The sequence below is a fragment of the Nipponia nippon genome, unplaced genomic scaffold (assembly GCF_047370975.1).
Source record: "Nipponia nippon isolate SJK-2023a ecotype South Korea unplaced genomic scaffold, ASM4737097v1 scaffold_11, whole genome shotgun sequence".
NCBI lineage: Eukaryota > Metazoa > Chordata > Aves > Pelecaniformes > Threskiornithidae > Nipponia > Nipponia nippon.
In genome coordinates, this window is record NW_028262302.1 from 16,221,898 (window position 1) to 16,239,418 (window position 17,521).

Sequence of the window (17,521 nt, forward strand, 5' to 3'; positions counted from 1 at the left end):
GAGTCCTATTTTTCAGACTAAAGATAAAAACAGGACACTAAAAAAGGAGATAAAACGTGTGTGTGTCTAGAGTTGCTGTAATACATTTCCTTTTCTAGGAATAAAGTTTTGAGCTGACCTGTAAAGAGTGTGATTTTTTTTTCTTTAAAATGTTCTGAAATTTATGCAGAGCATTCAAAAACAATTATTAGAAAAGGATCTCTTTGCTCTGTGTGGGGCACAAAAAAGAAAATAAGCCCGATGGCGGCAGGTATTGAACGACAGCTGCGGACACAGCTAGCTGTGAAGGCAAACCCTTCGTGTGTTAGAGGAACCGAGCGGGGGACCCAAGCGGGCCCCCGTGGGCCGATCACAGACCCCGTGGCCGATCACAGACCCCGCCGTGCCTTCCCGGGGGCTGCCGGCGGGGGCCGGGCCGCCCTCCACCCCCCCCAGCGGCGGGCAGCGCCGGCCGCGGCCGCCCCGCTCCCCGGCGACCCCCCGCACGTAGCCCGCCGGCCCGGCGCCGGGGCCGCCAGCCGGCGGCGGGGCCGCCCAGAGCGGGCCGATTTCAAGACCCTTTGGGCGGCTCGCCGCCTTCGTTTCCATGGCAATTAAAGCCCGCGCTTCCCCTCGCTCGGAGGCGCCCGGGCACACCGCCACTTGCGCCCATCCCGCCCCGGCCGCCTCCGGCCTCGCCCGGCATGAACCCGGCGCCGCCTCGCCTCGCAGCCGTTAGCGCTTTGTTTTCAAACTCCGGCTCCCCGCCCCGGAACTACAGCCCCCAGGATGCCCTTCGGCCCCGCCGCCGCCTGAGCATGCGCGGGCGAGCTAGCGTGCGCGGCGTGCGGGGGTGGCCGCGCCGCTGCGTCAGGCCCCCCCCCGGTCTAGAACGTTGCTGTGGTAGCGTCTGGGCGCCATGTTAGAAGGCCGGAGGGGAAGAGGAAAGTGAAGCGGCAGCGGCCGGGCCTAGCGAACGGCTTTCTCCTCTCTCCAAGGCCTGACCCCGGCCCGTACCATGGTCGCGATTCCCGCTTCCTGGCGGGACGAGTGACCGGTCCGGAGGCGGCAGTGGTGGGGGAGGACGAAGAAGAAGAAGAAGAAGAGGAGGAGGAGGGAGAAGGGGACGACGCGGTGGTGGTGGCGGCGGCGGCGGAGGAGGAGGAGGAGGGGCCGGAGAGACGATGCCGTTGTAAGTTGGAAAGCTCGCGGAGTGTCTCCGAGGCCTGCGTTTTGCCGGCCCTTACTCAGCGCGCTCTCCGCGTAGCGCCCCGTGCTCCCGGCCCGCTCGGGCCCTTCCTGCTGGCTCTCGCCCTTCCCCCTCTCTCCTGTCCCCCCTCCGGTCCTGGGCTCTTCCGGTGCCGCAGTGTGAGGGGCCGCGGGGCCGCCGCTCTCCGCCCAGCCCGTGAGGGGCTGGTTGCTTGCTTTCTTGTCCCCGTTCCCCCCTCCCCCCATCGCTATGAGTCCCGAAGGAGATGCTGATGTGGCTTTTACGTTGTTGTTGTCGTCGTCTTCTTCTCCTTCGCGATCTCATAGCGGCAAGCGTGAGGGGCCGGGCGGCCGCGCGCCGGATGTCTGCGGTGGCCCCCTTCGACCCGCCGTTGGGTCAGGCCGCATGAAGTGGCCAAGTGCCGCGTGTTCGTCCTGTTCTCGCCCCGGCCGCCAAGGATGAAGCTCTTTTTCTCTCAGGAGCCCCGGCAAAGCCTCTCCCCCAGTGGCCGCGCGAACGGTTTCCCCGCGTTCCGCGGGCAGGAGGGACAGGGGCGCCGGTTCGAAGAGGCGACCCGAGCTGAGCCCGCTGTCCTTGCAGGATTCACCCGGTCCTCGGTGGCTCCGGAACGCCGAGCCGCCGCGGGGAGCTCGCCGCCGGCCCGCGCAGGCAGCGCCCCCTGGCCGGCAGCCGCTGGTCCCTCGGTCGCGACCCCCCCCATTCGGCCGGCGGCAGGCCGGGGGGGCTTTCCCACTGAAAAAGTCGGCCTTGTGCTTTGGACCTGCCGTGCTGTAACCCTGCTGGTAGTCAGGAATAACGAAGTGGGGCATCGTTTCATGCCTGTTTCTTTGCCGATTTCCTTCACCCCACCTCCTGCCTTTTTTTTTTTTTTTTTTTTTTTTTTTGTTCTGTTTCCTCCTCGCTGATGTTTTGACAGCTCCGGGTTGAGACAACAAAAAATCCTGCTCCTCAGTTCCGTAGTCCATAACGTTAGTATTTTATTATGCTATATAAGTCTGGGAACCAGCGATGAGTAGGTGGTCAAGTGGCTTTTAAGAATAAGGCATGTTTATATGCTAGGTTCAGCTTTTTTCATTGTTTTTTTTTTTTTTGCGTTGTGTTTTTTTTTTTTTTTTGCCATTGAAGGAGAAATACGAAGAATTTGGGATTATTCAGTATTGTTTCACTATTATTATTTGGGATTATTCACTATCGTTTCACTATTGTTATTTGGGATTATTCACTATTGTTTTGAATGTGTAAACTTTGTGTGAAGAATAACCATACTTGCCTGTTGTGCTTGTTCTACTCAGTCTGAAATAATGCTAAGTTAGTCGTGGGGTAGATAACACCAGACAAACCTAACTGAAAGAGTTTATGGTAGGAAGACATAGTGGGTGAATGCAGAAAGGAGAATGGTTATGCCAAGTAGTTTCTAATGTTGGTATAATGAGGCTGCAATGTCTTTATAGATAAGTTTTGCACATGTTCATTATGGCAATGAAAAATTACCAGAAACCAGCTTTGAAGTTGGTGAGGCTTTTTGGCCTCAGGAAAATGGGAGGGTGTTTATTCTGCCTGCTTTCATTCTTAGTTTATTTTGTTGTGACTACATAAATTCCAAATGCTTAATAACAACATTTTAAAGTTTGGGCTACTTCTATGAGTTGTAGTAATAGCGATCTTTAACTTTGACAAGTTTGGAATGACTTGATAATTTTCCTTAATGTAGGTGTTTATGATACTTTAACTAGAAACTCTTAAATAACATTACATAGTTGTACTTGCACTAATATATTGCTTTTTTCAGTATAAACATTACTTGGCAACCTCACTAATACAGGAGGTTTATTTTAGTTAGGAGAAGCAAAGCTTTCTCAGATTCTGCGTTTGTTCTGTCCTTTGTATGTTTGGAATGATTGACTCTGTATTATTCAGTCAAAACTTCAAAGTGAACATTCCACTACCAGTAAGTTGCAATGCTAGTAATGTTAGTTCTTGAGCTTATGAAGTGATACCTCTGACTTAAGTTTAGAGGGGAAAAAAAAAGGTAATCTTAGGAAGTTCTTTTTCTGTATAATTCTTTCCAGTTGATGCTTTCATGGTTTTGGATGATAATCTTTTTGAGTGAGAGTAGAACCACCCTATGTCACTGCAAGATGACAAACAATTTTTTTTTTTTTTTTTTTTTTGTCCTGAACTTTCAAGGCATCCTTTAAACTTCATTTTTTAGGGTGGTGTTTACAATTGACAGGCCTAGTCAGAGCTGATCTCCCCTACAACCAGAGGTTGTCATCACTCTTTACTTGAAAAGCATTAGCTCAGAGTTCTCAAGAGGCGTACAGCATTGTTCATACTGCACTGTGTGTGTATTTCTCCTAGCAGTATGGTACAAAACTATAAAAACAAGCAAATTATTTATGTACAAGGCACATCAGTAGTAAGAGAGCAAACTCGGGTTCTGATGCTGATAGCTGGCATTTGCAAAAACCTTTTAATGTTTAAAAAAAGTACTAAATTTATCCTAGGAACTCATGTAACTTTTTGTTAAGATTCTCATTAATCTCATGTGTGAAGAGATAGCAGTAGCATAAGGGAAAACTGTTTAACTTGCAATTGTTCAAAAAAGCTGATAAGAAACAAAGGTGAATATTTCCCCTATTATAAAGATACATTTTAGTGAACTGCTAGGTACAGAATGCTCCTGTGCGTTATCTGAAACTTAAGATGGTAGGGAGAAATGAAGCTCACTAAGCTGTTCATAAGTTTCAGTTGGGGCTAGGTTTTGTGCAGAGAGGCTACTGACTCAGTGAAGCAGCAGCTATGTTTATGTGAATTGATGATGTAGTCTTTTTATGTAACCTGGGCCTTTCTGACCCTCCAAATAGAGAAATAGCACCGTGAATCTGTTTCTTGTTAGGCTACTGATATTATTGCACTTACAGCTTCTTTGTTGAACTCCCATATCTGCTGAAATCATTGCAAACAACTTTTTTTTTTTCTTAACCAAAAGTGGAAAAGTGCATTGAGTCATATATCTGACCACTTGAAAGTGCTGTAAGTGCTATAAATTTTAACTATTGTTGATATTGGTAGCTTCCATATTAAAGTTTTGTAATGTCATTGATTTTTTTTTTTTTCAGTCTTTATTGTAGACAGTCAGGCTTATTCTCACTTCTGAAGTAAGACTTTTTATATGTTTTCTTTCACTGAACTTTGCTTTAGACATATGCAAGTCATTGTTTTCTGACTTTTAATTAGCAACTCTCAACTTGTATGCCAGAAGAAGTACAACACTATATATAAAAATGCCTTGTACTGATTGGGAGTGGATAAATAGTATATTTCTCAACAGAGAGAGCTCAGGTTTTTATAGACTGTTATGGAAGGAATTAAATTATTTCTAACTTTGCAAAGCACAGGACCTACTTTAGAAGAACAGTTGCCTTAATTTAAAGTGATAGCTTTATTAATCAAGAAGAAATTAATATAAAAATGTATACTGAGGATTAATTTGTTAGACACAGTATAGCGGAACTGGATGGCTATTTTGCAATAGCTTTCAGTCTTCTAATGTCACTCCAGAAAAGACTGACTTTATACCTGTTAACATGGAGGTAACTGCACAGAACTTGGAAACCCAGTTATTTTGGGCTGAACAGATTTCCCCGCTGAGGCAAATTTATCTCTTACAGTGAAACCCTTCATGAGATTCCTAGATCTTGGTTTGATACTTCCTGATATCTTTTGATTCAACCTTAGTGAATTTCTTAAATTGCTACTTCTGGAGTTTCTTGTCTCCAGAATAGCAGTAAACCTCATTTTTTGGTTCAAGTGCCACCGTCATAGTTCAGTAGAAATTTGTTTAAACTTGAGAAACTTCTTCTGAAACTGTTAGTAAAAATGTTGTGGATGGGTGTGTGTTTGGACACGCTGCCTTCACTATTCCTGTGTACAAACGGAAGAGCCAGAGAGAACTCAGGATTGAGTCAAAGGTTAGCATAATGTGTATGAATGTTTTCTTTTGCCATAGGTGAGTCTCTTCTTCCATAGGTCATTGCCTGTCATTGCTCCAATACCCATGTTCAAATCTGTTTTGGGTATTTTGAACATCTCATACTGACAGTTGAAAACTTAATTCATGGTCTGAATGATCCAGCAATTTTCTGCTAGATATTAAAACGTTTGTTCAGGAAGGACAGCTGTATTGTCTTAACCGTTTAAAACGTGTTCCCTGGTAACTGATTTGCACAGACTTTTTTAAGATTTCCTGCTTAGATTTCTGAAATTTTGTGTGGAGTGATGGTGTTAGCATTAAGCCAGAAACTTTAATCTGAAATTCCCAGTCAGACCTTGTTGGAGGACGCTTTAAAACAAGCAAACAACCCCCCTCAAAACACTTCCTCTGAAACCTGACACAGTGGAGCTTGAGCTTTGTGAATTTAGCTCCAACTGATTGAGTGGATGGTGTGAGGACCAGGACCAGTATTGCTTCAGGAAACTGACTTGGGTGTCTTACATCAGTAAATAAGAAAGACTGAATTTTACTGAGGTAATCAGTAGAGGGAGGCAAATAGAGAAGAGAGGGTTTTCATTGAGATTCCTGTGTTGTTGTGTATTTTGTCTTGGTATCTGGAAGCAAGACTGAATGAGCCAAAGGTCCTGACTGAAGTTAAAAGTTTTAAGTTAACATTCTGTGGGTTGTTGGCACTATTTTAAGACATTTAACAGCCCACGGCTTCTCTTGCTTCACCAGTGCTGGCCTTACTGTGCGTGTCTGTCTGGACAAACTTAATCCTCAGCTGAGGTTTAGTGATGTATGACAGGGGTTATATGACTTCTAGCAAAAGCAAGGCTTGATGGCCAAAAGCTGGAAGGGATGTTTGCATGCACTTGGCACGCATTTAGATGAATTGGGTCTTGGGTGGTTAAGATCTGTTTCAGGGTGGATCAGAGATGAGTTTTAAACTTAGGCAGGATTCAAACTGTTACAATTTGTTAAATATTATGGCATCTGTTTTTAATATTTCAGTTGTTTGTGTTGTCTTTATGTCTGTGAAGCATCCCAAATTTCAGGACTATGATGTTTAGATAATGTGATGCTGATTGCAACTGTATTTTGTTTGTAATAATAAGAATAAAATCTTAACTTGAATAACACGATAAAGATATTACCAGTAGAACTGGGGTAGAATACCAGGAGCGAAGAGGAAAAAGTGTGTAGGATGACAGGGGTTTTCAAGTGGCGTTGGGAGGAGGGTTAAATACAAAGCATGCTTGAAAAAGAAGTTTGTGACAAGATTCTTCTTTTTTCTGAGGATGGAGAAAGGTTCCGGTGTTGTAAAAGAAAACAATAGTACAGTACTTCAAATTTTAATCTAACTCTTAGTGATGTATGGGGCAGTGTTGTATAGATACACCTGTATTTGCTCTAAGTCTATTTTCAGTTTCATTGGATGTGTGTTCATGGTGTAACCTGTTCTTTAAAAAATGCATTGGAAAGTTTTTCCCTTATCTCACAATCTTCCTCTCTCTACCTTAGAACAATGTGTAGTCACTTCCATTTGAAGGAGTTTAAAGGTGTACAGCTCTGGAAACTGTAAAGCCTCTTACAAGCTTACTTGTTCTTTTTCTTCCACTTCTGTACTCTGTTGTAAAATGGTTTTAGGAGTGCCCATGTTACCAGGGTTTGTTCTTTTTAATTCAGTAGTTACTGACAACAGTATAAGAAGATACTGCCTTCCAAAACTTTGGGTTCTGAAGAAAAAGTAGTTTAGCTGTACTTGCTGTCAGCTTAGTACAGACTAGAACTTTGTGTGTGTTTTTATATGGGGAAAAAGTACATGTGCATTTCTCTGAGAGATGAGTTTAATTCATATTTGTATATGAAATATTGGATCATAACACTTTAGAATTAAACCACTGTAGCTGTTGCCCAATTTGCAGGTGGTTTAAACTGTCAGCATATGCTCTTCAAAAATTTAGGTCAAACCAGAGCAACAACAATAGCATATTAAATTTAACTCTGCATCATTTTCTGCAACTTTATTTTATATTTGTGCTATTGACAGGTAGCTCATTCATAGCAGAGGGAGAGCAAGATCTTCATATGTATATGCGGTTGACTAGAAACACATAAACAAAGAAGTCCCAAACTGTATCTTAATTTTCTTTGTGGTGTTAAAAAGAAAAAAAGAAAGAAAGAAAGAAAGAAAAAAAACAAACAAACCAAACAAACCCTAAACATGCTTTGAGTTGAGACCTTGACAAGGTCTGCCAAATCTGCCTCTGCTGTTGTCAAGATTAGGTAGCTGGGATGGGACTTTCTGTTGCTGTTTAACACTCTTTGATTTTTGTTAATGCTTAACTTCACTGACTAGCAGATTTGACATACCACCCGCACCACCCCGCCAAGGCCTTAACTTCCCTAATCCTCTCGGGTAGAAGGTTAGCATTGACACTTGCCTGTTCGTTTTCTTTGAATAAATTTGGTTGTTTAAACTAAGGGATTCCAAAAGTGATATAACATGGCACAGGTAGAAACTAGAATGTCCATATGTCTTTTCAAGAGGCAAGATATTGGAGTAGAGTGTGATCTTCATGGGTTTAGTAAAAAGTAAAAGATAAGTCTAGGAGAATTGATCATTAGCATTTTCTGGCTAAAATGTAATGTGTATATACAACATTAAAGTTGGAAAAATGAGTACTTAAAGTTTATTTCTCAGTGATCATTTACTTTTCATTTAAAAAGCATCTAGCAAATGCTTTATTTGAAGTTTCTTGGTTTTGTGATAGGGGACAGGGAGAGGATATACCTTTACTTATTCGTTTTATAGTAACTTTCATGACTTGCTGTCATTTAAATGCATGAACATGGGCTGCCTAGCACTAGTTAGTTTATTGCATCCTTAAATGAGCTTAAACTTTCTTGCCAAATACCATCTTTTCTGTCATTTTACAAAGGCACTCTCTGGTATCTTTTGGTGTGCTACAGAAACCTTAGAATAGTCTTAACTTCAGCACGTGCAAACAGTTGAGCTTCGATTTAAATGTTTTTGGCTGGAAATAACCTATATCAGCTTCAATACTAATGTGTTAAAATGTAAGCTTCATTGTAGCTTCTGGAGTTGTAAAATCTTCTAGAAGGCAGCTGTGCTGAGAATTGTTACATACCATCCCAGTGAAAGTGTTCTTATTAACTCCTCAACCTTCCATCAAACACAGGCAAAACATTTGTGTAGGAAGGCCCTGTGCTGTTGACAACATGCTTATTTCATTCTTAGAAAATACATGAATATAAAAGCAGTAACTGTAAAAACTAACTAAACAAAGCTTGTTTCGTGCTCCATGACCGTGCTCTGATGGTCCGGTAGGGGTTGGAGGTAATACTGGTTTAGGTCATGTCAACATGGTGTTTTGTGAAGACAGACCTGCATTGCACTGCCAGGGTTATTAGATCAGGGAAGTGATCTGATGTTTGTTTGGTTTTTGTGTATTGTAATTTTGGGGGCAAGGTAAAAGATGATTTTTAAGTTATTAGTTCTCAAGTTGGTGAAGCATGGCCCTTAAAGCAGGTGGAAAACGGAGGGCTCAGTCAGCATTACTGACTTGAAGAGTCTGCTTCACTGGATCTGGGTCTGAGTGACATTGTGTCTTTTTTTGAAATCTAGTAACAGCCTCTGCCAGGCTGTGTTTTGTGAGCCCTTTCAATGAAGTCTATCTCTTGACTTGGATACAGTTTCTAGTTATGGATGGGTGAAAATCACAGTCAGACCATGAGGAAATTGTTACACAAAACTAAAATATTGATTGCTTTAGATTACTGCTTTAAATACCTGTAAAAATAAACTGCAAAATCTTAAATTGAAAAGCAAATTTATTTTTTCAAATTAACAGTTGGGAAAAGGGGAGAAATTGCAGTTCAAATTTAACCTGCTTTGTGATATAAGTAAAAATATTCATAATATCCAAAGGATGTTTATGTATTGAGACCTTTTGTTTTCTGACTGCTTTTTTTAGTAGCAGCTAAGTGGCTGAAGCTACTATTTGTGTTGACATTCCTAAAATTTTTTTTGGGGGGGGGGGTCAGGGAAAGAGAAAAATTGTTGTAGTGGCTTCCTTAGTCCTTAATTTGAATTAGTGTCTTATATAAAACAGTAATTCAAATTATATAATTCATCTGGACATCATTTTTTAAAAATGTTTACATTTACACATGAAGTCCTAAGGTCTATGTGATTTGTTCAGCTGCTACCAAATCCTTCATTAGGTGATTAAAACCTCTTAGCTGAAGGTAGCAATGCCAAATAATGTTCCCAGTAATCACTACTTGGGGTTGATTTTTTTTTTTTAAATGTACAGTTTTTTAGTGTGTTTTTAGTTGTTTTTAGTGTGGTTTTTTTTTTCTAGCACAAAGGTGCTAGAACTTGCTTTGTGAGAAACTTGCATTGTGACTGAATTCTTGATTTCAAACAAATTATAGTACTTAGAATAGTTTTAAAATGGGTTTAGCTTGTGGAAAATTGTATTAGGTTTTGATGGTTCCTGTCAATTTTAAGTTAAGATGTTCTTTTTTAATACCTAGTCTTCATGGAAATGAGGAATGAAATCCTGAGGAGATGATAACAACATTATGGAAGTAAAAGTGAAGTTGTACTGTAGTTTTTCCACCCATAATATGTAGTTAGCCTGAAAAATCGTTTCTCATTTTGTATGATATAGTATATAACATGTATAAACATGAAGGACTGATAATAGAGTAATATACTGTTATATGTTATATTTTCCAAGAATGGGACTTTCACATAAGCTGTCAGGATGAATTTTTGACATGGAGGATTATCTTTTCTTTAGATTTTATCTCTATGAAAGTTGAAGGAGACCAAAATGATGATAAAGCTTTTGCCTTGTAGAATGAATAATTGAATTCAGGAAAAAAATATATTAATGCATAACCTGAATTAAAAATATTAGTTATACGTTTGGTATTAAACAAAAAGGTACTTTATATCTTTGAAAGGGAACAATCTTATGTAGTAAGAATATAACTCAAATAATGCAGATACAACACTTCTGCACAAGCATTGCCTTTACTTTCAGGTAATGCTTGCTTTAATTATGGGCAAGGCTTTTTGAATAGCTGTTGATATAATAGCCATGTTTTCTGAAATGTGTATTTTGATGAGTGATCATAATGATTTTGTTGGTCTCTGAAAGGTTGATTTATTTAAGTAACAAGTCGGTTTCAGAAAAGAAGCTTTTCAGTATGCTTAAAAATAATGATTTGTCATTTTAAAAAAATCAAAGGTTGGGAAATAACATTTGTAATTTAGAGGAAAGTTATCTATATATCAATATAAAACTAGTATTTAATTCTGCAAGTAACCTTTAGAGCTTTTTAAATACAGATTTAAGTAGTGTGTTTTTTTAAACCTGTGAAGCATATAATAAGCAAGACTAAGTGTTCTTAAACTTAAAATTTGGCTATCTTAAATGTTAAAGTGTATAATTTCTTCTACAATACTGAATATGTTTAAGAATTATTTTTAAATGGCTACCTGTTGTTGATAGTATCAATTCAAAATTTTTTTAACTATATGGGTATAGCATGCAGTAGTCACTGAATCCAAACACTTGTCTGTTACACAGGACCAAGTTCAGTTTTGAAACACTTAGAATTACTAGCCTTAAAGCTCAAACTGTTCTGAAAATAAGGCTTTGTTTAAATGTGAATGTCATAAACAAATATATGCCCATTATGGAAAAATGCATGGCTGTTTTTCATCCAGGATGCTCACCTAGGAAAGCTGTTATTAGTTTTCGTAGTATGATGATCTAGGAAAGCTGTTAGTAGTTTTTACAGTATGATGATAACTTTACTTCTGTGTTTCTGCTGAAGTTCTTTTGCGTGTTCTCCTCCCCTCTCTTACAACGTTGAAATATGGGGGATTGACTTGAGAGTATCATGCTTGTGCTTGAGGTTTGGCTCCATGTCTATTTGCATAGCTTGAAAAGTGCAAGGCAAGGATGAGGGCTTGTAATTGGACTGTTTAATAGTGAACTAGGTCCTTGCAGATTTAACCCATTGTGGTGGGTTAGGTTTACTTTAGGCTTACTTTCCTATTTAAAGAAATATTTATATGAAGTAAAATGTCATATTAAGGAAACATGAGGGACGTGGAGAGAGTACTGCTTACATGCTTGGTACTTGTGCTAGGCAAAGTCTAGCACAAACCTGATATTCTCCCCCACCCCCTTAATGAAGCAAGGCTATATGTAATATTGCCAGCATGGAGTGAGCTGATATTGTTCATCTAACCATCATCTCGTGGTAGCCAGAAGAGAAGTCAGCTTAAAGCTAACTGTATGATGCTGTTGGGCTCAAAATATACTATAGCCTCCTTACTTATGTGAATGTTTTAAGTGTGTGAAGTCAGCTGATGTAAAAGATCATGCGTCATAGCAACTCGTAGCCCTGCAATCAATATTCAGAGTTGGAGAAAGGTAATTCTACTGTTGTCCTTAATAACACAGATTTAACACAGATTCATCTGGGATGTAAATGCTAACAGTAGGCTTAACTTTTTATTTTCCTTACTATGTGTCTATTGTCTGCTACTCTGATGATAATTTAAAAAAAAAAATTTGTTTTATTTCTGTCAGTAACTTTATTTAATTGCCTTTATTAGTCCCGTTACAACCCAGGGATCACAAACACAGCAACTACAGAAGCATTATGGCATTACCTCACCTATCAGTTTAGCTGCCCCCAAGGAGTTTGACTGCATGCTTACCCAGAAATTAATTGAAACCCTAAAACCTTATGGTGTGTTTGAAGAGGAAGAAGAACTGCAACGCAGGTGAGTAAACACTCATTCTAGCGGTAGTTTTCTCCTATCTTGAGGTTCATGTAGTTGACTACTGAACCCCAAGCATGTTTATATTCTTTCAAATGCTTTCTTAAAAGCCTAGTGGAATATTAAGCCTGATTTCCCAGCCCCCCCCCCAGAAAGGTAGTAAAATGGCCTTTAAATTTTGGAGGCTGGCTTGCATTTTTTTTCCCTTCACATAACTCTCTTGTTGTAGTGCCCCCTATGCTTTCTTTTCCTTATTAAGCTTTCTAGAGTTTTTGCTCCCAGTACTGCTTCTCACTGTTATTTTAGGTGCCTTTGTTTTATGAATTAAGGTTTTATTTTGAAAGTGAATAGAACTCATATACCTAAAATGTGTGTAGGCCTTGCATGCTTGCATTTTTTCTGAACTTAAATCACTTGAACATTTTTGAAAGGGGAAAAAATAGCGGGAATGTTCTAAGAGTGACTTTAGTTCAGTGTGTGTGTGTATATGTATTTAACAAGATCTGTAATTAGATCTGCAATGTTACTGTAGCTAACTTAGTGTATAATGATGATCAGGGTCTTAAAAAATATGACTAGTTTGGTCTAAGTTCATGACCTGGGATTCTGTTGTTTTATCAATAGGATTCTAATTCTGGGAAAATTAAATAACCTGGTAAAGGAATGGATACGGGAAATCAGTGAAAGCAAGGTATGGATGTATTTTACATGGAACTGCTCATACTAAGACTGCTGTAGAAAGATAATTCTGACATATGTTTCCAGTCTAAACAGGATGAATGTTAGATTTGGGGATCAAATCAGAAAAACAAATACCACCTTTGGTAGCTTCTTTTGTTCCCAGGTAGCATCACCGCTTCTAAATAGAACCTTGTCAAAGAAAGAAACTGCTACATACTGAAAAAAATAGCGGTAGTTGTAATAGTAATTTTCAATTATTCCCTCTTCTCCCTAGGCAGAAAGATAGCCTGACTTTTTGTCAAAATACAGATGTATAGTACTATGTTAATTATGTGCTTAGGTTGTTTGGCTTTGTGAACCAATGCTCGATCTTAAAATGGGCTTCTTGCAGCTTTATGATCTGTGGTCTTTTTCTTTAATGTCAGTCCTGTAATGTTACTTTTGTAGATTCTAATAATGATAGTAGTGTTTTTGCCAGGTTATAGTCCTGTACCCTCCCCCCCCCCTTGAATGATTATGGGCTTGCAAAAATGTAAAGATGAAGTGACTTTTTTTAGGGGTAAAAAAACCTAATGTTTTAAGCTATTTTGCTTTGAGTCTATTTAGGATTGTGTTTCTTCTGTACACTTCTCTTATTAAATGGGCATTTATACATGAACAAGATTAGCAGGGGAGGGACGCACGATCCTGCTTACATATGTGTTGATCCTTGAAAACAAAAGAGTATTTTAACTGACATAAGATTGGAAACTGCTTAAGTTAATCTAATATATATAGCAAAATAATTAATGTTCGATTTGTTTATATTTTTTGCTGCATGACCGTTAATGTAGGGCTTCAGACTGTAACATTGCATCCTGTTATGAAAGGATAACTGTCTTTGCCCACAGTACTATGGATTCAAGAGTTTTTTGAAGATACAAATCTAGGAACTTTAGTATATGTAACTGAACAATTTTAACATTAAAAAAAAAAAACCTCTGCCAAAACCTAACTTTTATTTAAGGAATGTAGTATGTGTGTTTCAAAGTAATTTAATAAACACTGATATTGTAAATATTTTTTTCTCTTGCTCTAAATTGGAATCCATCATCAATTTCTAAGTCAGTCTAAAATGCCTGAGTATTAAGCAAAACGTGGTTAATGTCTGTAATATTTTAAAGATGTTGCACCTGAAATGTAGAACTGCTGGAACAATTATCAAGTTTGAAGCAGTAAAGTGTAATGTAGTGGAAGTGTTACAAATAGTTCCCAAGTGGAAGCATACTTCTGTCTTCTCTCTATATAGTAAGATTATTATTTCAGTATTAACTACACCTTAAACAACATAAATTTTGTGGAATATTTTTCCTTTTGTTTTAAAATAAATTGCATGTGTTATAACTTGTTAAGGTAAAATAACCAATTTTATTTGCTCCATTTAGAATCTTCCACAGTCTGTAATAGAAAATGTTGGAGGAAAAATTTTTACATTTGGATCCTATAGATTAGGGGTTCATACAAAAGGTAACATTTATTTTTATTATAAAAACTTGTATGTTGGAGCTAATGATGTATCTGTAAATGTCACACTTAAGTAACAAAAACTTGCTGTCTTTTGAGGTGGTGGTAGATTTTTTCTCCTTTTTTTTTTTTGTCAGCCGTCTACAATCTTCATTCTAAATAAAATAAATCCTTTCCTACACTATATTCTTGTCCTGGGTTGGGAAACAGACAAAAAAAATTTAAATTATTTAAAAATAGAGAAAGTTGTATGCTGGGCTTCTCATGGTTTGTTCTTTGAAAATTACTACAAACGTGCCACAATTGAAAGAAGAATGTATGTATTCAGTATGCTTAATGGCCATGAATGTGTTTTGGTTGGGTGCGTTTTCTTGTTTTGTTTTGTTGTTTTGTGCGTGGCTTTTTTTTGGTTTGTGTGGTTGTTTGGGGTTTTTTTTGTTTGTTTGTTTTAATTTTTGTTTGGTTTGACTTAGTATTTCCAAAGAAAAGCCATTCCACAGGAAGAGAAACTAGATTTTCTTGTTTGGTTTCAAAAAACTTTCTGGCTATTACTGGCATTTCATGTGTGTGAAGTGTGAGTAACTTACTTGTGCTAATAAACAATTTCAGGTGCTGATATTGATGCCCTGTGTGTTGCCCCAAGACATGTTGAAAGAAGTGATTTTTTCACATCGTTTTATGAAAAACTGAAACAACAAGAAGAAGTAAAAGACCTGAGGGTATGTGAACTGCCTGATACAGCTAGCTGAAGTGATGATGCTGAAAAGTTAATAGTGAAAATGATGCATTAAATAAGTAAATATAACTTTACTATTAAGGCAATGGTTTTTTAGTTAACCTGCAGCAAAGCCCATCACCATAGTTGAAGTAAATAGAGGTTCTTCCAAATTTTCTCTGTTCCCACTTACTAGAGACGCTCATTTAAAAATCTGGGTTGCAAAATGATCTCCTAGCATGTGTGTTAGTATTGCAAAATTTCTGCTTGCTCTCTAGCAACAGGCAGATACAAATGTGTTTGGTCCTGACCCTTTTCAAGCTAACTTGCATGTTTTAATGAAGGTTTTGAAATATATTGTTATGCTGCTGTTTTTATAATTTCATGCTTATATAAACAATTACAGTGGGTGATATTAACTAAACCTTTTATGTTGGCTGTCAACTGTGCATTTGAAAATGGAGGTTCCATTTTTAGTGAGTCTCATTATTAGATGCTTGTGCAAGATTTTTAGCATGTAAAGATGATTTCCTTTGTAGGAATGGAAGACACACTGGTATACAGTATTTTGTTTCTATTCTATCTAAATCACAAGCCTCCCTAGGTCAACTGGTAGGAGCTTTAATCTTTTCAGTGTTGGCTCAGAGTATGTTTTCTCTGCTGCAATTCTTTCTTCTTAGATGAAGGTAGTTGCTGGCAAGTATTAAACTTTGGTTTAGTCCTGCTCCTGTAAAATAAATGGGACTGTCTCTGCAGCATTCTTTTACTCTGTGCATCCTGTAGCTGGTAACTACCAGGGTAGTGCAAACATCTGGTGATAATACTATATGCACTGAAACAACTGTTTTGAATGCTTTATTATCTGAACACTTTCAGTAATCTTTAAATCTACGTGCTATAATAGGATTCTGATTTTCAGATTTCTAATTAACTTTGCTATAAACTTTGTCTAACTCAACCTAATGTAGTTGATTTACCAGCAGGGTAGATCAATGTATGCTATTCAGTGTAGCTCTGCAGTGATGCAAATAACCTTTAGGTCAGACTGTCATAACACTTAAATCATTCCAGCTAGATCTAAGAAAGTTTGTACATCTCCCATCTTTAGGGAACCTAGACTTTCTTAATTGTTGCTCTAGTGAGTGAGTCTGAGAGATTTGTGAACTTTATATTTTGCTTAGGATTCATCCTGCCAACCAGTAACATTAAGGTAGCCTTAACTAAGGTTGAGTGCATAGAATAGTGTTGTCTTCTCCTTTTGTTAAGAACTGGAGCACTCTTTTATAACTGTTTAACCTCTAGCAGTGCCTAACATTTCTTATTCGGAAGTATGCAGTGTTCTTTGCTTTTACGAAAGCAGTGCTCTGCAGATCTGCGTTTAGTTCAGGAAGGTGGTATTCCTAGCTGATTGCAGAGTAGACATCAAGTTCCATAGTTTCATCGCGGATACTGTTTATCAAAGTACCTTATTGATCACATCTAGAAAAGATGCTCGAGCTCTGGAGACTGGTGACTTGCAACTGGTTTAGGTGAAGTCAGACTGCATAGTTGCACAGTTGTCTCCTTGACATTTCTCATAAAATACTGACTGCAGAAACAATAGAAATAAGAGGCCTCTTAGAGTAAGAATCCCCATAGCTTGGCCTCAGAATACTTAGAGATGCTGTGAGGAGTGAAAGATGCTTGATCATGTCTTACATGTAGTGAGAAAGAGAGTGGGACCTTGAGGTAAAGTCATCAGAGCTCGTTGGTATGAGTCAGAGTTATAATTAACATCTAGACAGCTGTGGCACATAGTAGATCAGTGCTTACTTCATAAATCCTCAGTGGTGGACAAAGACGTTGCTGACAAAAATCAATCTGAAAACAGAAAAGCATCTGTATGTATAGCATTTCATCATGATTGTTTAGACCTGCTAGCTATTGCTTGTAAATGTTCTTCTCTATACTGAAAATAAAATATAACTTTTTTTCCCCCCAGGCCGTTGAAGAAGCTTTTGTCCCAGTTATTAAACTTTGTTTTGATGGAATAGAGGTAAAGATCTTCTTTTATGTTGTTTTGGTAGAACATGGTTAAAACAAAGTTTTCAAGATCTCCATAACTCATTTAGTATTCATTAATATGGATGCTATTAAAGTGACTCTCCTAAATTCATACCCTAGTCCTTGACAACAGTCCTCAGTTGTGGAATTTAAAGTGGGGCTTTAAGACTGAAACAAGTCTTTCTTGATGTACTTAAAGCTGTGTGTAGAATATCTCCCTGTTCTTTTTAGGCACTGCTACCCAATTGTACTGATTAGTTTACTGACCTGTAGCGTACCAGTATTGGCATTATTAAGACTTAACATTTAATAGAAATCATATTCATAAATAATGTGGCTTCAATAACTTTTTAGCTGCTAATGATTAACTGTCCAAACCTTAAATTCAGATTTGCTTCAATACCTTATACTATAGAAAGCTGTGCGATCATTGATCATTTCTCAAAAATGTGCTCTTCAAGGCACACTGGGTAACCCCTTTGTCCTGATCTCTTTGGATGTCTGTAAACACATGCCAGTTTCTATCCAGTTTGT

At 38.7% G+C, this 17,521-nt stretch overlaps 1 protein-coding gene across 7 annotated transcripts in view; it reads left to right on the forward strand.

Moving 5' to 3' along the window:
• Nucleotides 1–808: 808 nt before the first annotated feature.
• Nucleotides 809–17,521, forward strand: part of PAPOLA (poly(A) polymerase alpha) — a 46,012-nt gene continuing 29,299 nt past the window's right edge. For 4 of the 7 annotated variants that reach the window (XM_087747655.1, XM_087747659.1, XM_087747660.1 and 1 more), the window contains exons 1-6: nt 810–1,171; nt 11,878–12,048; nt 12,670–12,736; nt 14,151–14,232; nt 14,839–14,948; nt 16,926–16,979. In XM_087747655.1, coding sequence (XP_087603781.1) covers nt 1,164–1,171; nt 11,878–12,048; nt 12,670–12,736; nt 14,151–14,232; nt 14,839–14,948; nt 16,926–16,979 — 492 coding nt within the window. In that variant the 5' untranslated portion in view covers nt 810–1,163. Of the gene's footprint in view, nt 1,172–11,877; nt 12,049–12,669; nt 12,737–14,150; nt 14,233–14,838; nt 14,949–16,925; nt 16,980–17,521 lie in introns of all 7 variants that reach the window. The other 3 variants (XM_087747658.1, XM_087747656.1, XM_087747661.1) reach the window with 1 other exon arrangement.